Source organism: Trachemys scripta, chromosome 2, assembly GCF_013100865.1.
Source record: "Trachemys scripta elegans isolate TJP31775 chromosome 2, CAS_Tse_1.0, whole genome shotgun sequence".
NCBI lineage: Eukaryota > Metazoa > Chordata > Testudines > Emydidae > Trachemys > Trachemys scripta.
Genome location: NC_048299.1, coordinates 241,146,025 through 241,171,756, shown reverse-complemented (window position 1 = coordinate 241,171,756; position 25,732 = coordinate 241,146,025). Strand labels below are relative to the sequence as shown.

The 25,732-nt window shown below is 38.3% G+C and overlaps 1 protein-coding gene across 3 annotated transcripts in view; it reads left to right on the top strand.

Moving 5' to 3' along the window:
• Positions 1–25,732, top strand: part of VIRMA (vir like m6A methyltransferase associated) — a 39,257-nt gene continuing 13,525 nt past the window's right edge. Inside the window, exons 1-17 of one of the 3 annotated variants that reach the window (XM_034763293.1) lie at positions 1–89; positions 7,006–7,121; positions 7,367–7,453; positions 8,332–8,380; positions 9,414–9,582; positions 10,626–10,748; positions 11,487–11,777; positions 13,109–14,258; positions 15,223–15,714; positions 18,893–19,047; positions 20,462–20,544; positions 21,180–21,273; positions 21,417–21,961; positions 22,294–22,353; positions 22,661–22,896; positions 23,477–23,726; positions 25,338–25,555. In XM_034763293.1, the coding sequence (XP_034619184.1) occupies positions 27–89; positions 7,006–7,121; positions 7,367–7,453; positions 8,332–8,380; positions 9,414–9,582; positions 10,626–10,748; positions 11,487–11,777; positions 13,109–14,258; positions 15,223–15,714; positions 18,893–19,047; positions 20,462–20,544; positions 21,180–21,273; positions 21,417–21,961; positions 22,294–22,353; positions 22,661–22,896; positions 23,477–23,726; positions 25,338–25,555 (4,181 nt within the window). In that variant the 5' untranslated portion in view covers positions 1–26. Of the gene's footprint in view, positions 90–7,005; positions 7,122–7,366; positions 7,454–8,331; positions 8,381–9,413; positions 9,583–10,625; positions 10,749–11,486; positions 11,778–13,108; positions 14,259–15,222; positions 15,715–18,892; positions 19,048–20,461; positions 20,545–21,179; positions 21,274–21,416; positions 21,962–22,293; positions 22,354–22,660; positions 22,897–23,473; positions 23,727–25,337; positions 25,556–25,732 lie in introns of all 3 variants that reach the window. The other 2 variants (XM_034763292.1, XM_034763294.1) reach the window with 2 other exon arrangements.

The following is a 25,732-nucleotide window of genomic DNA, read 5'->3' as shown; positions in this document are numbered from 1 at the left end:
AGTGCTTCCGCTGCTGCTGAGCAAAGATGGCGGCGGACACCGCAACGGAGCTGCTGTTTTTAGACACTTTCAAGCACCAGAGCGCGGAGGTACAGCTGCCCTCAGAGAAAGAGGGAGGGAGGCAGAGAGATCCTCCTCTCTCCCCCTGGGCTGGCCCGCTCAAGAGCGCCGGGACTCTGGCTGGGGCTGGGCTGGGGTAGGATTCGTGGGAGAGCGCAGGCGGGGGCGAGTCTCGGGGTGGGCTGTAGAGGGGCAGGGACAAGGACTGGGAGGGTGACGCTGCCTGTTCCAGATCCGGGTAGGGGGGCCGTCATGGCATAAGCATGCAGGGGAGACACCCCCAGTGCCCTCGTATCACACGGTGAAGCCCCGGCCTGGTCAGATGCTTGATGCATTGAAGCTACAACAGGTGGATATTCCCTGCCCCATAAACTTTATCAAGGCTTGTTGTGCAGGTGACTGGCAGAGTAGAAATGGGGTGGGTGTTAATGAGGAGGTAGCTGAGTAAGAAAATAGGACTTGATGGGGAGGAAGTTAAAGGGGTGGGTGATGGAGAAAGGGGGAAATGGGAGAGGAATTATAAGAGGGACAGTTTGATAAGGTTATGTGAGTGAGGATGAGGGGAGAAGTCAGGAACAAGAGTGCTTTTCTGGAGCCTATGGTGCATTTCTCCCTTGCAGCAATTAATGAGGAGGTGGGGAATATTTATTTAGGCTCATATGTCCTTTGTGTCCCATTGCACAGTAGGCGTAGTGTGGATGTACCAAGCTCCCAGTCTCAGAGGATAACCCTACAGACAGATCCTCCTTGTTGTTGCCACAGAAGCCCAGTGTTGCAAAGATACTTTTGTTGCAGCAGCGGAGAATTTTGTCAGTGATTGTGTCACCTGATGTGACACTTTGTGTGGGAGAGATATATCTTTAAGCAAGCATGATGTTAAAAATGAAATTGTCAAAAGTGGATCTGCAGGAAGTCATCGAGGCCAAGAATTTAACTAGATTCAAAAGAGATTGGACATTTGTATGGCTGTCACCTTGGTCTTAAAATAAAAGTGTTTAGTGTTTTCACGGTGGAAAGAGGTAAATAGCAGAGTTCCCCAAGGATCTGTACTGGGATCAGTGCTGTTCAATATATTCATAAATGATCTGGGAAAAGGAGTAAACAGTGAGGTGGTGAGTTTGCAGATGATACAAAATTACTTAGGATGGATAAGTCCAATGCAGACTGTGAAGAGTTATGAGTGGATCTCACAAAACTAGGTGACTGGGCAACAAAGTGGCAGGGTTGCTGTCCCAAGGCTGTATTTGTCAGAAGCTGGGAATGGGTGATGGGATGAATCACTTGATGATAACCTGTTCTGTTCGTTCCCTTTGAAGCACCTGGCATTGACCGCTGCCGGAAGACTGGGCTAGATGGACCTTTGGTCTGACCCAGTATGGCCGGTCTTATGTCTAGACGAAATTGAGTGTTGATAAATGCAAAGTAATGTACATTGGAAAACATAGTTCTAAATGTATGTTCAAAATGATGGGGTCTAAATTAGCTGTTACCACTCAAAGATATCTTGGAGTCACAGTGGATAGTTCTCTCAAAAACATCTGCTCAATGTGTGGTGGCAGTCAAAAAAGCTAACAGAATATTAGGAACATTGGGAAAGGGATAGATAATAAGACAGAAAATATAATGCCATTATATAAATCCGTGGTATGCTGACATGCTGAATACTGCTTGCCGTTCTTGTTGGCCCATTTAAAAATATATTAGAATTGGAAAAAGTACAGAGAAGGGCAACAAAAATGATTAAGGGTATGGAACAGCTTCCATATGAGGAGAGATTAAAAAGAGTGGGACTGTTTATCTTAGAAAAGGGACGACTAAGGGGGGATACAATAAAGGTTTATAAAATCATGAATGGCGTGGAGAAAGTGAATAAGGAAGTGCTATTTATCCCTTCATGTGACCCCTGGTTCATGTGTTACCCAACAAAATCAACAGGCAGCAGGTTTAAAACAAACATAAGGATATACTTCTTCACACAGTGCCCAATCAACCTGTGGAACTCATTGCCAGGGGCGCTTTGAAGGCCAAAAGTATAAATGGCTTGAAAAACAAATGAGACAAGTTCATGGAGGATAAGCCCATCAATGGCTATTAGCCAGGGAAACAGCATCATGCTCTGTGTGTCCCTAAACCTCTGATTGCCAGAAGCTGGGACTGGATGACATGGGATGGATTGCTGAATAAATTGCCCTGTTTTGTTCTTTTCTCCCTGAGGCATCTGGCACAGTCTGCTGTCGAAAGACAGGATACTGCACTAAATGAACCATTAGTCTGATCCGGTATGGCCATTTTTACATTCTTAATTAACAGTTTTAGGGATTAAGCCAGTCTCTAATTATAAGAGATCAGGATGATACCTAATGTGGAGCAGATTATCCCACGTCTGCCTGCTGTGGGTTCTTACACCTTCCTCTAAAGCATCTGGGACTGGCCATTGTCAGACAAAATCCTGAACTAGGTAGCGATCAAGTCTGATCTGGGGTAGCAATTCCTGTGCTCACAAACCCTTTCCATTTGTCTATACAGGCCATATAGTTGTGCTTGCAAAAATATTGTCAAATTTGTTCCATACAAATGATGGTCTGTCTGGTACACATCCTTTTGATAATGTGTCCTTAGTTGCTCATTGTTATTTATCATGACTGTTGTTGTTATGGTAGTGCTTAGGGGCAATGAATCAGGGCCCTATTGCACTGTAGAAACATAACAAAAAGACCATTCTTGTTTTAAAGAGTTTAGAAGCTAAGGAACATGGAAACACAAATTTTCTAGAACACTGAATACATTTGTGGCATGTGTAAATCGTGATTAAAAACATAGCAAAATACTTAATCTCTGCCAGTGGAGATTTTAATTTTTGCTTTAAAACTAATGCCACAGAGGGAGTCTCCCTTAAGAACGGTCATAATGGGTCAAACCAAAGGTCCATCTAACCCAGTATCCTGTCTTCTGACAGTGGCCAATGCCAAGTGCCCCAGAGGGAATGAACAGAACAGCTAATCATCAAATCATCATCTGTGGCCCATTCCCAGCTTCTGGCAAACAGAGGCTAGGGACACCATCCCGGCTAATAGCCGTTGATGGATCTCTCCTCCATGAATTTATCTAGTTCCTTTTAGAACCCTGTTATAATCTTGCCCTTCACAACATCCACTGGCAAAGAGTTCCACAGATCCTTCTTCCTAAATAAGTGAGGAGACTAGAGTAGATCTGCACGTGGGAGTTTTTCTCTCACATGCACACACTGTTTTGATACTTATTTTACTCCATATATTGAATTATAGCTGGAACACTTGTGATGATTATATTTAAAATTGTCTAAGCAGTTCCATTTTAAGACCAAGGGTGAGACCTCACCCTACTCTGTCCCCTTTATGGCAGGTAAAAAAAAAAAAAGTATAGAGCTGTGTAAAGGAGCCCGAAAAGCTCTAGTTGCAGCTGGGGAAGGATTTCCCTGGCATAAGCATTATAGAAGACAGCCCTAAGGCTACCTTTTGAGGACTCAATCGTAAGCCCCATAGGCGGTATGGGTTATGTGTGGGGAGCAGGGCTGTATTGTGAAGCGCTGCTGTCCATAAGGCAACTTGAGTCTGATGTAACTTAGGGTAGCATGGATATGCCACCCACCACATTTTGTCTAGTAACATGGACTGTAGTGCAGCCTAGAAACTGGAGTATGCACTAGAGTCCTCAGCAGGCTTGCATTGGGGCAGCTAGCTTGTGCTGAAGCCAGTGCCACCCTGACTTCACTACAACTCTTGTTACCCGCCCTAGCCAGATTAAAACTAATGTGGGTATGCCTTCCTGCAGTACAATTATACTTTCATTTGTGGTGTTGACATATCCTTAGACAGGCCCCAGGGGCCTGTCTGAGTTATGCTGGAGCTTTTTCTAGCTCCCCAGAATAGTCTAGGATGGGGAAGGCCCAAAGGGGGCTTAAAACCATCCACCCTTTCCCCTTGCACGGCGACAAATTCTGTACCGCGCCTCTTAGAAGTGCGGCACAGATTCTCATCCTATGTTTTTAGTTGCTCATATGTGTAACATTAACCATGTGAGCACTTTTGTTGACTTCAGTAGGAGTGCATATATGATTAATGGTATGCATGTGCTTAAGTGCTTTGTTGGCTTGGAATCTGAATGAGAGATGTTTCCACGGTATTAGCAGAAATGAAAGGACCAGATGAAAGATGTCTGTGTCAAATATATTTGTAAAACAAAGCAAAAATCTGTAAAGCAAACAACTTTTGTGATCTACTCTCTTCTTCATAAATTGTGTGCACTAAGAGCAACATCCCACTCCGTTGTTTTAATGATGCTCATAGACTCATAGACTTTAAGCTAGAAGGGACCATCATGATCATCTAGTCTGAATTCCTGCACCTTGCAAGCCATGGAACCTCAGCCACTCTCTCCTGTAGTAGGCCCCTAACCTCTGGCTGAGTTATGGCAGTCCTCAAATCTTGATTTAAGATTTCAAGTGACAGAGAATTCACCATTTACTTTAGTTCAAACCAGCAAGTAACCCATGCCCCAGCCTGCAGAGGAAGGCAAAAAAAACCCCAGAGCCCCTGCCAGTCTGATCTGGGAGAAAATTCCTTCCTGGCCCCAAATATGGTGATCAGTTAGACCCTGAATATGTGGACAAGACACACCAGCTGGACACCTGGGAAGAATTCTCTGTTGTAATTCAGAACCCATCTCATCTAGTGTCCCATCTCTAGCTGTTGGAGATATTTGCTAATAGCAGTCCTGATTGGCCCATATGCTGTTGTAGGCAATCTCATCATACCATCTCCTCCATAAACTCATCAAGCTCAGTCTTAAAACAAGTTAGGTTTTTTGCCTCCCTTTGGAAGGCTGTTCCAGAACATCACTCCTCTGATGGTTAGAAACCTTCACCTAATTTCAGGCCTAAAGCTTATTGATTTCCAGTTTATGTCCATTTGTTCTTGTGCCAACATTGGCCATTAAGTTAAATAATGCCTTTCCTTCCCTGGAGTTTATCCCTCTGATGTATTTATAGAGTGCAGTCATATCACCCTTCAGCCTTCATTTTGTCATGCTAAACAAGCCAAACTCCTTAAGTCTCTTGTAAAGTAGATTCTGCATTCCTCTGATCATCTTAGTAGCCCTTCTCTGCATCTGTTCCAGTTTGAATTCATTTTCTTAAATGTGGGAAACCAGAATTGCACACACTGTTCCAGATGAGGTCTCACCAGTGCCTTGTATTATGGTAACAACACTTCCCTATCTTTACTGGAAATACCTTTCCTGATTCATCCTAGGACTGCCTTAGCCTTTTTTGCTGCTGCATCACGTTGGCATCTCATAATCATCCTGAGATTGACCAGTACACCCAGATCCTTCTCCTCCTCTGTTGCGTCTTCAGCTTATAGCAAAAATTCTTATTGTTTGTCCCTAAGTGTGTGACCTTGCACTTTGCACTGTCATCTTAGTGCAAAGTTAGTATGTTTGTATGTTAGTGTGGACTTTGTTAAAACAGCTCATAAAAATCATTCTTGTATTTAAAATAGTTCTTAAAAAACATTTTAACAGTATGAGCCCCCTCTTCCCCATTAATGGCACAGTTGTGTTTAGTTAAATGTTCATAATCATTTAATCCTTTGCTTTTCTGATAAGTCTTCCTACAAGGAATTCAATTATAGTGGTGGCTTTGTGCAGTGTGGTTGTTCTCTAGAAACTTGAATGAGGCTATGAATTCATTTCACATCGATTGCTGGAAAGTCAGCAGATACTAATGACCAGAGTTTGATTTGAACAGATGATGTAACAGTGAAAGATTTTGTATCCCATAAGCAGTCTCATGAGCTATCTAGTTTCCCTTTGTTCCCGTTGTCTTAAAAATCTTTTAACTGCAGTTCCACTTTTTAGAATGTGTTGATAGGTAGTTAATTTATAGGCCAGCTAGTGGATATATAGTATTAAGCTGTTCTACTGAGAAATGTGATCATGAGCCTCAGGGAAAGTAACTGCTCATGTGTAAGAAATACAATTTAATTCCTTGCACATTGTCTGGTATTTACGGATAAATATATTTTTCCTGTTTTATAAATGTGTCTCATGAGGATATATACAGTTTAGTGAAAAGAGACTTTCAATGATCAGTGTCAGTGGTTTGCTGAGGCAGTTTCTTTTACTTTGATAAACTCTGATTATTTTTCAATTTCTAATACATTGGAAGCCATCATAGCTCTGTGTTTGTTTATATTTTTCTTTGTGTAAACATATCTATGTCCTGGTGTTTGAATGGCCTGAAAGGTCTCTGCCATCTCTGACTTATATGATGTCAGCAGAAATGTCTGAAGCATCTGAAAGTTTTCAAATGTTGCTGCAGAGGTAGAAAAGTCAGCACCCAATAGTATCTTTGCATAGCTCTCACAAAATTCCGGCTGTAGTCTTTAATATCATCAACAGTGTTAGCTGCTCTTAAAAAAATAAAATAACTTTCTGATATTTAAAATTAGAACACGTTTTATTTCTTCTATAGTAATAAACTTGGCAGTGTTTAAAGTGGCACTGTCCACTTGAAAATTAGTGAATTTTGAAAGTAGCTTCAGTTCCTCTGCCAATTTTTGTCTTTACTATAATTTTCAAAATGTTTCTCCCCCTTGTTGCTGTTTGAAAGGGCCTCACAAATAAAAAGGGAAATAATTCTGTAGGGGAAACAATGAAACTTTCTATACACAAGAAGCTTTCAAATGTACAAACTGGGGGGGAGGAAGGGGGAGAAGATTTTCTCAACCCTTTCAATTACATTAACCTTAGGTGTTGTCACAATAAGAAGTTAAAGAAATTATCAGGATTGTCATTTTTAAGTTTGTGCTTTTTTAAATAGAGGGTACATAAATAAGTTGGAATGTAAAGTAAAAACAATATAGTATTTTTCAAGCTTAATAACTTTTGTTTGCTCTTTGTTTTTAGCAAAGTACCAATATAGATGTAGTTCGTTTTCCATGTGTGGTTTACATAAATGAAGTACGTGTCATTCCTCCAGGAGTAAGAGCTCACACAAGTTTGCCTGACAATAGAGCTTATGGGTAAGTCTTAAAATATTCAGATGCACATTCCTTGCATTTTGTTTGGGACTTGTGAATCACAGTTAAAAACTGCAATATAGGAAGGTAGCCTGTGCTTATGCATTCACTGAATATGCAATATATATATATATATTTAGTATTTTCTTTCAGGTTTTAAACAATAACATCTTAGAGATTTCAGGTCTTATTTGTTTTGGTTAAGTGAAGCCTGAGAGGATTAATTTTTACCTTTGTTCTATCACCAGAGAGACATCCCCACATACATTTCAGTTAGACCTGTTTTTCAACAATGTCAGCAAGCCAAGTGCCCCTGTTTTTGACAGGCTGGGAAGGTAAGAATTTGTGAATTCATGTACTTCATACATTCATGAATTTTTTGCGTAGCACTGAATGTTTTTCTGTAGAAGAATGTGCTGCATTTCCTGATGTATAGAAATGAGAAATTCAATACAGTATTGTTAAATCTCCAAAAGAGTTTCTTATTTTTTAAAATAAAGGTTTAGGGTCTGATAGTGATTAGTGGACATAATACTTACTTCATTGAGTAGCCCTGTTCTCTGTAATGGGATTACTGAAGCTAATAAGTATTATAGTTAGTAAAAAGTGTTTCTAGGATTGGGCCCTTACTTGTAAACACTGTTAATAACAAAAATTCACAATTTTTTGTTTGCAAGCATGCTTCTGTTTCTTCCACCGTGACTCCACCCTGTTTGTGGATCTGTTTAAGATTTCTGTGAGGGGAGATGGCCCAGCAGAAAACATAGTACAGCTTTAGAATTTATCTATTCTTGAAAATCTTTGAGACTAGAGGATGCATGTACATCCAGGCCTGCCCATCTGTGCTTCCATGTTTGCCTCTTTCTACTCTTTCCCTAGCATGAACCCTAGTTGCCCCCCTCTTCATTCATTGTGTAAGGGGAGAGAGATCTATGCTTAAAGGGTCTGGGTAGAAGATCCCAACTGTGATTTTTAAACTGACAGTGTCCCTTTAATGTCAATGTATATTGAAAGTACTTTGGGCTTTTTACATTCCTAAGTTGATAAACATAGATATTGTATAGTGTTTGATACTGGCTTGATGTCTCATTCTTTCTTTCACTTAAGGTGAAAATAAGGTATTATTAAAGGGTCACGTACAGAAATGTCCATACTTTGTGTGTAAAGGACTTTTGTTAAACATTGAAAAATAAGTTTGTATTCTGTTTAACAGCCTTGAATATGATGAGAACTCTTCAATTATCTTTAGACCCAATGCAAAGGTAATAATTGTACCTATTTATGCTATAATTTCAATGTTTTTCTTATTCCGGAGTGGCTATTATTTGAATACCATGGTGCTGCTATTTAGCGTGCTTAGCACTGTGCAAGCAGTTGTAGGGGAAGATCCTATTCTGGAGAGCTCATATTCTAAGCTAGTCCATACAGTTCAATTGTATAATACACTAGGGCCATGATTTTAAAAATTAGCCTAAAGTTATGTTCCAAGTAAGTGGCTTGATTTTCAAAAGTGTTGATCACTCAACAGCTCCTATTAAGTTTACTAATAAGAATGAGCTGGGTGATCACAGCCATCTTGGTGGTTGTTCACCTCAGAATTTGGCTTGATTGATGAAATGGAAGGGGTTTGAGATCAGGGTTGCTTCATTTTGAGAGAGCCAAACCACTTCATGTCTGGGTCTAGTCACTGGTCTCAGTCTGCATATTTGGAAAACACTAAAATCAAACATCACGAGTATATTAATATGTGAAGAATAAAGAGGGTTTAGCCTTTTTCCTTTCAGATTAGTTATTACTAATACAGAGGCATATCAGTACTAATTTGTTAGCGAAACAAGGTGGGTGAGGTAACATCTTTTATTGGACCAACTTTTGTTGGTGCAAGAAAGAAGCTTTTGAGCTACATAAAGCTCTTTATTTAAGTCATTTAAATAATTTTTTGACATTTACAAAACAGAATTGTTATTGATGATTGTAGCCCACATCCGAGCATATCCGTTAGGTTTGTCCGATGCATTCCAGTGCAATCCGCCCCATTGAATATTTGAATAAACTGGATGTAGTGGCTTTGACAATGTGTTATAATGAATTCTTTTTGTTGTAAAATTATTCATGTGGTATAATTAATATGTTTAATTTTCCAAAACCTTGAAGAGATATAAAATATATTAATCTGCAGTTTTTCTTGTGTGTATTTTAAGCATATACCCATACAGAACGAATAATTTAAAATTAAGTACAAATCCTCAAATTCACTTTGAGTTTTTTAAAGATGCTTTTTCTTTTACAAACTAGGTCAACACGGATGGATTGGTCCTAAGAGGCTGGTACAACTGTCTGACATTAGCAATATATGGATCAGTTGATAGGGTAATAAGTCATGACAGAGATTCTCCTCCACCCCCTCCACCACCACCTCCTCCTCCCCAGCAACAACCAGGTTTGAAAAGAAACCCAAAACATGGTAAGTATGTCAGAATTATCTGAAGTAGGACAGCAAAAGTTTTCTTTCATTAAAATTAATTATCCCAGCGGCTAAAGGGTAATCTTCATATTCTGAGATTTCATTGGACTTAATTATCCAGCTGTAAATTTTTGTCTTTTTCCATGTTATCTCTTTGTAGGTTTTAGATAGAATATTTCTTAATAAGTTCCTCTTCTTTTTCTAATGCTTTTAGTGAGAGCAAGTGACTTTGATTTATCACAAGATACTTGATGAAAGGGTGCAGCTGAAGACGTAAATTAATTTGTGTTTCCCATGAGCTAAACTTTAAGTAAAAGTGTTGGTGATTAAAATCACTGCTTCCAAAACTGAGAGTTAATGAACAAAGCAGTAGTTAAAGGACATGAAGGAAAGCCTTTTATTTAGCCTTCTGTTTGTGACTCCCGGGTTGCTAAAAAGCGATTGAGATCATACCAGACGTAGAGTGGCCCTGTGCAGCAGTCACGAACAGGTTTCCATTTCTGCCTCAGTAATGGTTTCAGAATTAGGGAGAGAACTGCACTGTTCAGATCTTTAATCATTTTACTGTAGAAATATAACTATTGTACTATAAACATTCAGCTTCAGATTAAAATTTGATTAAATAATTTTAACTAGTCATGGTAGATTTATAGTATTACTAGACACATTCAAAGCAAATAATCAAGTGGCTAAGTAAATACAAATCTGCACTGTAACTTATGATTTAAAAAAAACTTTTAAAATGAATCTTGAACACAGTGTTTATGTAAGAAATGTCTTTGTTCATAAGCGGTGGCTTCTGTTAGCTTTTAATTCACCCGGTGGCTTTAAATCTTTATGGGTGCTTCAGCAAGGGTGGTTTCAGCATGAGGGCACCTTCCATTTAATTAACTTTCCCCCTAGATGTTGCATGATGAAGGTGCATATGCTACATGAGGGGTGCTTCCTAATCAAGGTTGGCACCTACATTGTAAAATGTGCTACATTTTCCATCCTCCTCCCCCAAAATAATTTTTTTTGTTTTTTGAAAAACAAAAATATAGTTGATGGGGAGAAAGAAGATCAGTTCAATGGGAGCCCTCCAAGACCACAGCCCAGGGGACCAAGGACTCCTCCAGGTCCTCCACCTCCTGACGATGATGAAGACGAGCCCATGCCTGTGACAGGTATAGCTAATGTAGATTCTTATTCTCTGTCTACTGCACAGCAGTGGATAATGAGGGGAAAAAGGCCTGCAATGTTGCCTAGTGGTAGGTGAGCTTTCTGCTCTCATTGATGTTGACAGATTCATTGTGCGGGGAGGAGGGATAGCTTAGTGGTTTGAGCATTGGCCTGCTAAACCCACGGTGTGAGTTCAATCCTTGAGGAGGCCATTTAGGGATCTGGGGCAAAAATCGGTCTGGGGATTTGTCCTGCTTTGAGCAGGGGTTTGGACTAGATGATCTCCTGAGGTCCCTTCCAACCCTGATATTCTATGATCTTTAGGAAAAGCAATGCAGGTGTAGGATTGGTAGGAGAATCCCTTGTTCTGTTGTGTCATTTTCAATAACTATATTCAGTGTAAACATTTGAAATGTTAAATATAGACCAGTGTAGTGCCTGATCCTGCACTCTATATCCCATGCAAAATTTCCATGGACTTCACTGAATTTTTTTCCCGCATAAGGACTACAGAATCAAAGTACAGTAGTAGTCTATGATTTTTACTATGGATTAAAAGTGCATAGAACTGTTTATGTAAATACAATTCTAATAAGATAAATAATAGTAGTGAATATGAAGTAAAAGCATTTGAATGCTTTTTGAATTTTTTTTTTTTTTTAATTTCACTGTTCACACCACAAAACCTATAAACATTGTTAACTACTGGGTTTAGTAATGAGATTTATCCCTTACTTTTTCAGTGGCTGGGGAAAAGGAAGATGATGTTGATCACAGGGAGGACTACTTTGAGCCAATTTCTCCTGATCGAACATCCGTTCACCAAGAAGGCCAGTACTCTGATGAAGGGGAGGTAGAGGAGGAGCAGCCAGAAGAAGGGGAGGATGAGGAGGAAGATGTGGATGTTGAGGAAGATGAGGAAGAGGATGAGGAGGATGGCCATACAGTAGAGAGTATTCCTGAGGAGGAGGAAGAGGAGGAGGAGGAGGAGGAAGATGAAGAAGAGGAAGGTGAGGAGGAGGAGGAGGGTGAAGGTGAGTAACATACACAAATAGAAATGATTGAGATTATAGAATTTTTTGAGGGAGTGTAGTCAAAAAGGTGATGACTCGGAGTGAGTAGATGTGATTCTTATCCTAGCTCTATCACTGCTTTGATTGTGTGACATTTGGGCAAATCACTTAGCTTGTCTTTTTCTCAATTTGTAAAGAACGTGGAAGAAAGGCACTATAAATTTAAATTATTATTTATTAATAAAAAATCTGATTCTTCATCTCAGTAACTGTGAAGGTGTGTGCTTTACCTACACTATCTTGCACCTTTGACTTTATAAATATCCAAATTAATTCAATGAACAAGTAAGTTTCAAAATAGCTGGTATTAAACCCTGTGCTATGACAACTCAATAATCTTTATTTTCTTAAAATATAACCTGCCCAATATTCCCTGAAAAACAAATAAAACCTGCCAAACTCCACTGCTCACGACTGATACCACAGTAACAAACTTTTATAATTACATGATGGAAGATTGAATATTTTGGAAAGGGATTAGACTGAATTTTCAAGGATATGTGAAAATATATGGAAAGGAAAAGGGAAGGTTGATATTCACCAATGCCCAAGAACCCCCTTGTGTTCTCAGGAAAGAGGCATATATTGATTGGGCAATCCGACCCAAAATAATCCATGCTTCTCAGCCTTGAAAATTGTTTAACTACTTCACTGATGCCTAACTTGTGTGGAGCAAGACACCCTTCCATTGCTGTTCCATGGACCTGCTATGGTTTGTACCAATGTGCCAACATTCCAACAGAATGTCAGCATTTCAAAGAATACAAAGCAGTTCTGTTGGCACATAGGGACTCCAGCAGAGAAGAGCAGCCAAGCAGTGAACATTAAGAAGGACAAGAGACCACTAGATTTATGGAAAGATTTTAATAAATAATAATAAATTAATAAAATTATCAGGGAGAGATTTTTTAGCAGCTGTTCAGCTTATTGTGTCAGCCTTTCAGAATCAGAGATGTTTAAAAGAGTAATCATGATATATGCTGCTGCTGCTGTTACATAATGTTGTTGTCTAGAACTATCATTTTATGATTGGATTTCTCACTCTGGTAAACAGGCTCTTTGCTTCCTTATTCATGGATGTGCTGCAGCCGTGCTGTGAGAAAGAGTAGTCTACTAATTTTGACTTCCAAGTATAGTGGTAGAAATAAATCTTTCAGTGTTTTGGATATTTTATATTTTCAAAATAGAAATTTGTATGTTACTTTTGTACTTTGAGTAGTTCTCTGAAGTTCATAAACTGGGCTTGATGTAGCTGATTTATTTATTAAATTAAACTTAAATCTCTTTTGCAGGTGATGATGGCTATGAGCAGATTTCAAGTGATGAAGATGGAATTGCTGATCTGGAACGTGAAACATTTAAGTATCCAAGCTTTGATATTGAATATACTCCTGAGGATCTAGCCTCCGTGCCACCTGTGACATACGAGCCTTATGAAAGAGAGCTTGGACCTCTTTTGTACTTTAACTGCCCTTACAAGACCATATTTGAGGTTGAAGTTGGTAAAATAAAGGATCAAGATCCAGACAAGGAAAATTCAGGGGCAGTAGAAGCCTCAGTTAAGCTAACTGAACTCCTGGAATTATATCAGGAAGAAAGGGGTGCAAAGTGGGTTACAGCTTTAGAAGAAATTCCAAATTTAATAACAAAAGGACTAAGCTACCTGCAAGTGAAGAACACAAAACAGGACGATATTACCCAATTAGTAGACTGGACAATGCAGGCTTTAAACTTGCAGGTAGCTCTCAGGCAGCCTATTGCTTTGAATGTCCGACAGCTTAAAGCTGGAACAAAATTGGTGTCATCGCTAGCAGAATGTGGGACTCAAGGAATCATGGGACTCTTGCATGCAGGAGTTATTAATGCATTATTTGAACTGTTATTTGCAGATCATGTTTCATCTTCCCTTAAACTTAATGCTTTTAAAGCTTTGGATAGTGTTATCAGCATGACTGAGGGAATGGAAATGTTTTTAAGAGGTGGGTTAGAGGTACATGAAAAAAGTGGTTATCAGAAACTCTTGGAGCTCATACTATTAGATCAGACTGTGAGAGTAGTTACTGCAGGTTCTGCAATTCTGCAGAAATGCCATTTCTATGAGATTCTGTCAGACATTAAAAAGCTTGGTGACCAGTTAGCAGAGAACACTCCTCCCCTTCCTAATCATACGGAGTCTGAGCAGGAACCAGACCTTGGGCTTGAGAGAACCAACCCAGAATATGAAAATGATGTGGAGGCACCTATGGATATGGATCATCTTTTGGAATCTTCTAATATCAGTGAAGGAGAAGTAGAAAAACTTATTAGCCTCTTAGATGAAATCTTTCATTTGATGGAGACTGCACCACATACAATGATTCAGCCACCAGTAAAATCTTTTCCAACAATGGCACGCATTACAGGACCCCCAGAAAGGGATGATCCTTATCCAGTCCTTTTCAGGTAAGACAGCTGTGGTTCACTTTCGATACCAGCTTGGGGTACCAGAACTGGGTTCTTTTTTCAGTTTGGTGCATGTTTTGTGGACTACATATGCAATAGAGTAAAGTAATGACTAACATTATGCTAGATTTTTCACTTTGCTAATATACCTTTAGTGGAGGCTTACATATTGCTTTAATAAGCTTTAGGGAGTACTGGATGGTTTATGGGATTGCAATTATGTTGTTGTTTCCAGTTCAGCCTATGTTAATACTAACCAAAAGTTGTTACCGTCTTACTATTTATTAGTCGTATTATGGTAGCACCTACGAGTCCCGTTCGTGGATCAGGGTCCACTGTGCAAGGTACTGTACAAACACTTAACAAAAAGACAATCCCTTCCCCAGAAGAGCTTGCACTCGATGGTCTGAGACTAGTTCCTGCTGTGGACAAGCATCCATATCACAAAATCCTTCACTGTCATCTTTGGCAGCTGCAGCAGAGTGACCAAGGACTGAATGGGCAGGGGGTCTGTATATTGCAAAAGATGGAATCCTAAAGAAGTTGTGTTCTTTATTTATTTATTTATTTATTTATTTTTTTAAAAGAGAAATTAAGTTAAAAAACTAGCAGTATTAAAAAGTTAAGGTTGAGTGTTCAAGTACTCAAAATTTAGACTATTACAAAAATTAAAGTTTTTGCTCATTGGTGGTGGTGTTCAATGTGTGATTTTATTGTGTACGTTATTTCAATGGGGATTTACTCCTCATTACATAGTTACAATAATTACCTTGTGCAAAAAAGACTCTGAATTCTGCTACTTAATCATGAAGTATGGTTAATATATGGTTTCTCATAATATACAAAAGAATACATTTTGGAGGTCCAAAATATAGGCTAAGATACAGAGGATCTATTTTCTGTCAATGTTCTATGTATCCAGATCATCATATGTTATAGATACTTCTGTTTTACCTTTCTGCAGATACCTTCATAGTCACCATTTCTTGGAATCTATTACCTTGCTACTATCCATTCCAATAACAAGTGCTCATCCGGGTGTGCTTCAGGCTGTCAGAGACGTGTTGAAGTTCCTGGGACAGTCACAAAAAGGTCTCCTCTTCTTCCTGTCTGAGTATGAAGCAACAAACCTGTTGATTAGGGCGCTGTGTCAGTTTTCTGATCCAGATCAAGAAGAAGGTCTCCAATCATATGGTGCCAGTGATGATGCATTTGCCTTGTGGCTCCTGCATTCAACACAGACATTGCAGTGTATTTCAGAATTATTCTGCCACTTTCAGCGGTGCACAGCCAGTGAGGAAACTGACCATTCAGACCTCTTGGGAACATTTCATAACCTTTACCTGATTACTTTTAACCCTGTTGGAAGATCTGCTGTAGCTCATGTGTTCAGCCTTGAGAAGAACCTCCAAAGTCTTATTACTTTAATGGAATACTATTCCAAAGAAGCTTTAGGGTAATTGTATATTTGTGTTTATTCCTTATTTGCATATATTAGCTGTCCCTTTTGTAAAGAAATAGATGGCGTAGAAGACAACAAAAGAAAACCTTACGCTTTGATGGTTTTGCAGAATTACCATTGATTCAAAATAGAATTACAGCATAGAAATTGCAGACATCTTTTGTAATCAAATATCTGTTAGCATAGAAACTATATAGGTCATCAAGAAAAATGTTTAGTTGTTTCACTACAGGTCAGTTTTAAAAAAAAATTACGAAATATTAGGCAGTGTTTTATCCAAGCTTACTGTTTGCCTGTGAAACCAAGTATAGAATCGTAGGGTTAGAAGGGACAGCAAGGGTCGTCTAGTCTAACCCTCTGCCAAGATGCAGGATTTGTTGTGTCTAAACCATCCAAGACAGGTGGCTATCCAGTTCCTTTAGAAAACCTCCAGTGAAGGAGCTTCCACAACCTCCCTAAGCAGTCTGTTTCCTTGTCCTACTGTCAGGAAGTTTTTTCCTGAGATTTAATCTAAATCTGTTATGCTGTAGTTTGAACCCATTGCCTCTTGTCCTGCCTTCTGTGGCAAGAGAGAAGAACTTTTCTCCATCCTTTTTTTTTTTTTTTTTTTAACGGAAGCCTTTCAAGTATTTGAAGACTGTTTTTATGTTCCCCCTTAATCTTTTCCAAACTAAACATACCTAGTTTATTCAGCCTTTACTCATATGGAGGGCCCTACCAAATTCACGTCCATGAAAAACGCGTCACGGACCATGAAGTCTGGTCTCCCTCTGTGAAATCTGGTCTTCTATGTGCTTTTAGCCTATACTATATGTCAGCGGTTCTCAAACTGTGGGTTGGGACCCCAAAGTGGGTCATGACCCCATTTTAATGGGGTTGCTAGGGCTGGCTTAGACTGTCTGGGCCAAAGCTGAAGCTTGAGCCCCACAGCCCATGGCTGAAAGTCATAGCCTGCGGGATTCAGTCCTGGGCAACAGGGCTCAGGTTACAGGCCCCTGGCCTGGGGCTGAAGTCCTTGGGCTTCAGCTTTGGCCACCTCCAGGGCGGTGGGGCTTGGGCTTTGGCCCTCCCACCCAGGACAGTGGGGCTCAGGCTTCGGTCTTCCCCCCCCCCCCCCCCCCGATTTCTGAAATCATTAAATTTACGATTTTTAAAATCCTATGACCATGAAATTGACCAAAATGGACCATGAATTTAGTAGGACCCTACTCACATGGCTTGCATTCCATCCCTTTGATCATCTTTGTCGCTCATCTCTGGATCCTTTCCAGTTTCTCTACAACCTCTCTATACATTGGTGACCAAAATTGGACGTAGTACTCCAGCTGAGGCTTATCCAGCGCCGAGTAGAGTGGTACTATCCGCTCCTGTGACTTGCATGTTATGCCTCTGTTAATGCAACCTAAAATTGTTTTTTGTTTCCCCCCAAACATCATTGCATTGCTGACTCCTGTTAAGGTTGTGATCCACCACAACTCGCAGATCCTTCTCAGCGGTGCTGCCGCCAAGCCAGTTATCTCCTGTTTGTGCATTTGGTTGTTCTTCCCTTAGTGTTGCACATTACATTTGTCTTTGTTAAATTTCATTGTGTTGTCTATAGCCCAGTTCTCCAATTTATCAAGATCCCTCTGAATTTTATCTCTATCCTTCAAAGTGTTGGCAATCCCCATTGCTTTCTGTCATCTGCAGATTTGATCAGTATGCTCTCTATTCCTACATTCAGGTAATTAATAAATATGTTAAATGAGACTGGACCCAGAACAGATCCCTGTGGAACCCCACTTGAGACCTCCTTCCAATCCCACATCATTCCATTAATAGTTACTTTTTGTTTGCGATTGTTTATCCAATTATATGTATCCACTTAATGGTAGTTCCACCTAGTGCACATTTCTTCAGTTTTACTTATCAGAATGTCATGTAGAACTGTGTCAAAAGCCTTGCTGAAGTCCAGGTATATTATGTTCATCACATTCCCCCTATCCACCAAACCAGTTACTTTGTCAAAGAAGGAAATCAAGCTGGTTTGGCATGACTTGTTCTTAGTAAATCCATGCTGGCTGCTAGTGGTCACCCCTTCATTCTCCAGGTATTCACAGATTGAATGTTTTAAACATTGCTCTATTATTTTCCCAGGAATCAAAGTCAGGCTGACTGGTCTATAGTTCCCCGACTGTTCCTTCCCCCCCGCTTTTTAAAGATGGGCATTACGTTAGCCCTTTTCCAGCCTTCTGGGACCTCTCCTGACATCCATGAGTTTAAATATTATTGCCAGTGGCTCCGAGATTTCTTCAGCTAATTCCTTCACTACCCTCGGGTGAATAGCATCTGACCCCACTGATTTGAATTAATTCAGATTGGTCAGAAGATCTCTGAAATGTTCTTTACTTTTCCCAATATGCATCCTTTCCCTCTTTATTGTCTGTGGTAATTTCATTAGTTGTCCGGTCACGTTATTTTTTGTGAGAAGACTGAAACAAAGTAGACATTGAGCAGCTCTGTTACCAGTTCTCCTTCTCCATTGAGCAGTGGACCCACACCATCATTGATCTTTCTTTTTTGTATGACGTATTTGAAGAACTCTTTCTTGTTGTGTCTAACATTCCTTGCCAGCTGAAACTCATTCTTTGCCTTGGCTTTCCTGATTGGGAACTGTACAGTACAAGAGATGATTTTCCCCCACACACACATCACAAGTTTCCCCAAATCTTGAAAATGTTGTCACTATGTTTTTCTGGAGAGACTAATGACTTGAGGAGCAGATTTATTTATTCCTTTCTTGAACAGCAGTGGTGAAGCAGCGTAAGAAAATATACTCTCTGCTTGCTTGAATATAGCCAATGCTATCCGTTTCCCTTTTTTTGAGTACTGAAGTTTCAAAAGGAGAAACATAAGAAATGTATAAACTATATAAGTAACAATTACTGTAAAAAAAAACAAACTGACCAGATATTAATTATATTTTGAACTCTTGTCAATTGTTGTAGCTTTCAAAAACTACTATAAAGAGAGAGTGATTTTTATTCCACAGTATGAAAATTCTCTAGGTGAACTTGTAATGAAGATAGAGTTCTGCAGGCAGATTCATAAAGGCTCAGGAATGAAAAAATCTATCAAGTATCCAGTGTGCTAGCCTAGAATTTAAGGGGAAAATCCTATATCCTTCTTTCAGTGATTCCAAGTCCAAGAAGTCGGTTGCCTATAATTATGCATGCATACTTGTTTTGCTGGTGGTTCAGTCTTCCAGTGATGTCCAAATGCTGGAACAGTACTCAGCGCCTTTATTGAAGCTTTGTAAGGCAGATGAAAATAACACCAAATTGCAAGGTACAGTATGTGTCATTATCAAGTGAATTGTTTAGAATGTATAGAAAATTTTTTGTATGTCGGTAATTAGTACTTCATGATCATCTGGTTTTGATAATGGGTATAATGAAATTCCCTTTTTAGCTGTGTATGATTAGGTTGAGTCATTGAAAAGGGGTATAATTTTTTCTGTTATACTAATATGAGTTCTTCAACTTGAATACTTTCCAAGTTTATATTTTATGTAATATTCGTTACCAAGAATATCAGATAATTGCAGGAAATTTGCACTCTTTGTTGGAAATAATTAGGAAGGGAAGATTTAGCAAAAATAGGGAGTCAGTGGCTGATTCTTACTTTGGCTGTTTTTTAAATTTTTCTCCCATCAGCCCAGAACTCTGGGCCCCCTCCAAACAGTAAAATGCACTACTAGAAACCAAAAGTGTTCAATACGAAACTTTCAGTTCATCAGTTTTTCCAATTACTAGTCTTTTGCCCAAAGAGGGATGCCACTTTACCCAGTCATATCATGAAATCCTACATAAGCCATTCTTCAGCTTCCAGCTGTTCCACCTGTGAACCCCCAAACTGGCAGGTTAACAAATCCAGGTTGTTGTGGACCAAGGAGGGGAGTGAACACCAGAGTTGAGAAACTTTGATGGAGAATGCCCTGTGGCTGGGGATGGGGTTTAGTTGGGCATTTAAGGAGCAGAAGATTTTGATTTGGTTTGTAATTACCTATTTTACGTGCCACTATGCGTGAGAGGAATGTGCTGCTGTTTTGGTTCTGAATGGCTTTGGCATTGTATTTTTAAAGGGAATTAGGGCCCTTAGAGTCCATGAGAGATTTTCTTTAGGTGTGCGTATTTAATTTAAAATAAATAAGAAAAAAACATTTATAATTTAGTTTTACATACAAAGTGATGTTCACAAATTGTTTACGTGTATGAGTAGTAGTAATGAAAACAGGGACAGGAGTGTTTCTAATAAATAACATGTTGATGTTGTTTCTAGAACAAATCTCTTCATTGGGGACTTCCCCCAAAAAAATTACTAGAAAGGGAAAATGCCTTGCCAATCTAGCAATGTTCCAGGTTTTCACTTTTATTCCATTAGAAGGTGATTAGCCATAAGATGGTCATATGCCAAAAAATCATTTCAGCATCAAACTTGCATGAGCTGAATACTACAGCATTCAAATCAGATGTATGCCCTGCCTTAATGTGATTTTTTTCCCCCCTTCCTCATTATGTTAATGCAGATCATTAAAATCCCTTCTGTTTATAATTCATACTATGGCTCATACCTAGCAAATTTTCATCTAAGTGCATGGACTAGTCTGTATCAGTTAAATTATTCTTAAAGCACAGGTTTATAAAACAAATGCAATTCTAGTTTATGACCTTTCTGTTCACCAAAATATCTTGTTTTTTAGAGCTCTGCAAGTGGCTTGAACCTTTGAAAAATCTTAGATTTGAAATTAATTGTATCCCAAATCTCATTGAATATATTAAACAGGTTAGTAAAATTTTTGATACAGATGTTACTTTGTTTGGGAATGTGACGTTAGAAGCTTTTGCCGAAGCAATCAATCTGTCCTTCCATTCTTGATGTCTCAGTCCAACATTTGAAAAGTCTGTGACTTGCATAGCAGATTGTGATGCCATTGAAATAGAAGGAAGGAGTAGGCTCATTTTGTAAGAGGAAGCAGTCTTAAAATTGCTAACAACCTGGCAGTTATCTGTGATGGAAGATGACATACGGAATTTAGTGTGACAGTTTGAAGTGTTTTCCTAAAGTATTGTATGTTTGTAAATTTTGACAGGGCTTATTCCGCAACTGAAGAGCGTCAGTACTTGGCAGTTTCAGTCATGCCCATGAGTAGAACATAGACAGAGAGAACCAGGTTTTTGAAGAGTTGGAAAAATGAATGTCAATAAGATCCAGCTTTTTTTAATGATCCATATCAGTTAGTTCAGACTATTCTGTCTTTATAACAAAAAATCGCTTTAATTTTTTTTGTATATATTGTGATGGCTAAATAGTCTTCTGACATGATGTAGGCTAGGAAAATAGGTTAGTGTAATGTATCAAGCATATCTTTGTTGAAAATTAGTCCCTTGTAACATATGTTCTTTATTCTTTTTTAATAGAATATTGATAGTTTGATGACCCAGGAAGGAGTTGGTCTTCTTACTGCACTCCGTGTTCTTTGTCATGTTGCATGCCCACCACCTCCTGTTGAAGGTATATTACAGATCACTTCCTACAAAAAAAAAAACAGTCTTCTAAGTATCTGTTATTTAATCACACCTGATAGTCTGATTTAAATATAATTGATATGAGATGTGTGAAAGTTAATTCCTTGTTCCTCCCCCGCCCCTTCACAGGTCAACAGAAGGATCTTAAATGGAACCTTGCAGTTATTCAGCTCTTTTCTGCTGAAGGAATGGACACCTTCATTCGTGTTCTGCAAAAGTTGAACAGTATTCTTATTCAGCCTTGGAGGCTCCATGTCAACATGGGAACCACACTTCATAGAGTTACTACCATTTCCATGGCGCGATGTACACTTAATCTCCTTAAAACCATGTTAACTGAGCTCCTGAGGGGTGGATCTTTTGAATTTAAAGACATGCGTGTTCCTTCAGCACTTGTTTCTTTACATATGCTTCTGTGTTCTATCCCTCTCTCAGGCCGTTTAGATAGTGATGAACAAAAAATTCAGAATGACATTATTGATATTTTATTGACCTTTACCCAGGGAGTTAATGAAAAACTTACAATCTCAGAAGAAACTTTGGCCAATAATACTTGGTCTTTAATGTTAAAGGAGGTCCTCTCTTCAATTTTGCGAATTCCTGAAGGATTTTTCTCTGGACTTATACTGCTTTCAGAATTGCTGCCTCTTCCATTGCCCATGCAAACAACTCAGGTATGATTTTAATTAAATTAGCAATTTAATAAATAACTTCTATATTTCCTTTAAAGATCATGTTCTTGTTGAGGAAAAGACCGAGGTGAATAAAAGGGTTGATTGAGACTTATAAAAAGGGATTTGTAATCAAATAGGTTGTTTTGAGGTATATTTAATTGTTCATCAGAAATCAACGTGTGCATGTTTTGTGTTAATTTTAAGCTTCCCAGATAACTGGAGGTTTAAGTCAGTCTTACATTGATTTTGTCTCTTACTTAACTAGCTAGTTTTCTGGTATCCCATTATATTACTTAAATTATTAACCTTACAGCTTTTGTATCCAAAACTAGGAGCTGAAATGGCTGCATAGAGATGTTTGGACTTTTCAGTGTACATTAGTACCGGAAGAGGTGGGAGTTCAAATGTTCAATTTTTGATGTTTAACAAAAGAATAAAAATAAACAGCCTCATTGTGATTGTGTTTACAAAGGTGTCAGATTAGACTAGGCCCCAAAGGAGTACCTAATCTGTTGAGATGACTATTAATTTAATTTTCAATTTAGGGCTAAATTCTGTCCTGAGATACATGCTTGGAAAATCTCATTGATATCCCTAGATTTGTGGGAAGGTATCTGAGGAGGGCAGAATTTGGTCCTGAATGATTTTCTCCTGTAAAGCAAAAATCTTTTAAAGAGCCTGTTTATCCTTTTTCCACAGGTTATTGAACCACATGATATATCGGTAGCACTCAACACCAGAAAACTGTGGAGCATGCATCTCCACGTTCAGGCCAAATTGCTACAAGAAATAGTTCGATCATTCTCTGGTTCAACTTGCCAGCCTATTCAGCATATGCTGAGGCGTATTTGTGTTCAGTTGTGTGACTTGGCAACACCAACTGCTCTTCTTATCATGAGGACTGTATTGGATCTGGTTGTAGAAGATCTACAAAGGTATCTTTGTTCTCCATTGCACAAAGATTTTTTTTTTTTAATAGCTGTTGAATTCATCCCTGTTCTCTGCAGTAATTTTCTTAGGTGAAGAACACTGAATTTTGGATACATTTTTAGTCCATTACAGACTTGGATTGAGTCCTCAATCCAGGTCTGCTACAGTATCCTGTGTTGCCAACCAAGCAAACAATATATTATTTTAATGTAAAGAATTTCACATTATTGTATGTTTATAGGAAATGTTTGGGAGAAATTGAAACAAAATTATGAGTAGTATTTAAAAACATATATCTGTATATGCTTAGGTGAACTATAATTTCTTAAATTGATGATAATGAGTTCATATGCAATATAAGTATACAAATAATGTAGTAGTTGTGGTAGTTTTCCAGAAATATAAATTAAGATAGAAATTTCTAAATACATTACATAAATTTTAAACATTTAAATTATAGTTTTTGTTTAAAATACAAACTTTGAAATCTAACTAAAATGAAAATGGTTGTACAATATAGTCTATTTAATAACTTTCTAATATGTAGGAACACTGTTTTAAAGTGCATTGATATTGTTTCAGCAGTACAGAAGATAAAGAGAAACAGTATACTGGCCAGACTACCCGATTACTTGCTTTACTTGATGCCCTGGCTTCACACAAAGCTTGTAAATTAGCTATTTTGCATCTAGTTAATGGAACTATTAAAGGCGATGAGAAGTATGCAGAAGTTTTCCAGGAGCTGTTGGCTTTAATGAGATCTACTGGGGACAATGTTATTCATCAGCAATGTGCTGAATATGTAACATCCATTTTGCAGTCCCTCTGTGATCAGGTATTTTATACAGTTAAAATATAAATTACTATATGTTGTTATAAATAATCTGATGGGTGTGTGAGTGAGAGAGAAAGAAAACAGTAGTACACAAACTTCTAGATTGCTGTGGTTATATGCCACTGAAAAAGATCTTCTTTACATTTGCAATAGGGTCTTGAATGTTATCTATAATCTTGATGCCTTGATAATTTGGGCATTCTTAATTTATCTGTTCTCAAATGGGAACTGTTTTGATAATGTTATCAGTTCTTGTACAGCCCCTTAGTTTTTAGTACATTCTAACGTCATGTTTTGTTTTCCTTAGGGTACAAACTCCGTGACGTTTGCACTTACGTGTCTGTTTTCCCAAAAAATGTTAGGGAAAATTTACTGTTAAAATTTTGTGGGGAGAGTTAGATTTGTATCATATGATGCAAATAACCACTGATGGCTGTTCACTGGCTTCTTTGAAATGGGTTTGTTCTCAGTGCTGATCTCAGTGAACAGGTGTCCACATATATAAAAATCACTCTTGCAACCAGAACCCTTGTTTGGTGTCAGTAGAGACCAAGAATTGAATGGACATGGAGACTGAATTATCCCCTTCATGTGAAGATTTTGGCACATGGATGGAATAGTGGGATGCTCACACTGCGCTTGCTTTACCTGATCAATGAATAAATAGATCTCTTCCTCCATGCTGTCCGCCTGAAGCATCTAACAAACATAAATACTAGTCACATGCTGTTAGCCTAAAATTTCAGCATTAAGAAAATCAGTCAGGTAAAAATAGTCAGTAAAATAGGAAATTGAATCTGAAAACTACATATTTAAGAAATAGACCATTTAGGGACAAACATTGTTAGGTACATGCATCCATTTGCACATGTGTGATTTATGTGCAGACACCTTGATTTGTGTGTACAAAACAGCCTTTGTTCATGCTTAGTCAGTAAAAAGGTTAATTATCAGTTTGCGTTTATACATCATGTGTCTTACCTTATTTTGTGTAGCATGAATTCTACAATATGCGGGAATCAACATGTTTTTAAACTTTCCAGAAGGTATTAGCAATTCTAAGACTTATCTCAAATTATTCATCATGGTTAATTTAACCATTTTTTGTGATAGAGAGGGACAACTCGAATATACATAAATATATAATAAAAATGTATAGTGTACGTGTGCATGTTTGTCTAGACAGCCCTTTCGTGTTATGCAGCTCTATCTCAGTCAATACAGCAGATGTTTAATGAATCATTTAAAAACAATTACTGTTTCTAGCAGTACTGTACAGTAGTATCTTAGCCAGCATTTTCATCCTACATATATTTAAAAGAAAAAAAACAGTAATTGTTTGTGTCATTTAAACTATTCTTTTTTATTTTGGGTTTCTTGTGTTGGTTACCAACCAGTAAAACAATAAACCTGACAATTTGTATTTTAATTTTGAATACATTCTTTTAAAAATCCAATACACTTTTAAGTTTCTAAGTAGGTACTGAGCAAATCCATTGTTTTCTTCATGAAAATTAAAGTAAATAGTCTAAATACATGGTCAGTGTTTACCAGCTCTACACATAATGGATATTTTAATGCTTATAAAGTAGTCATGGTTTCTCTTTACAGGACATAGCACTAATTTTGCCAAGTTCCTCAGAGGGATCTGTTTCTGAATTAGAACAGCTCTCCAATTCATTACCAAGCAAGGAATTGATGTCCTTAATCTGTGACTGTCTGATGGAAACACTTGCTAATGCAGAGACCAGTTACAATTGTCTCCTGACATGTATCAGGACAATGATGTTCCTTACAGAGCATGATTATGGATTCTACCACTTAAAGAGGTACTGTTTTATAAGTGATTTTGAACAACCTTTTATCATCTAGATTTTTAAAATCAGATCAAGTTTCTGAAACAAAGATGTAGAAAGAGAATATTTTAATTCTGACTTATTATTTGTATTACAATAGTGTCTAGCAGTCCCAAACATGATTGGAGCCCCATTGTGCTAGGTACTGTG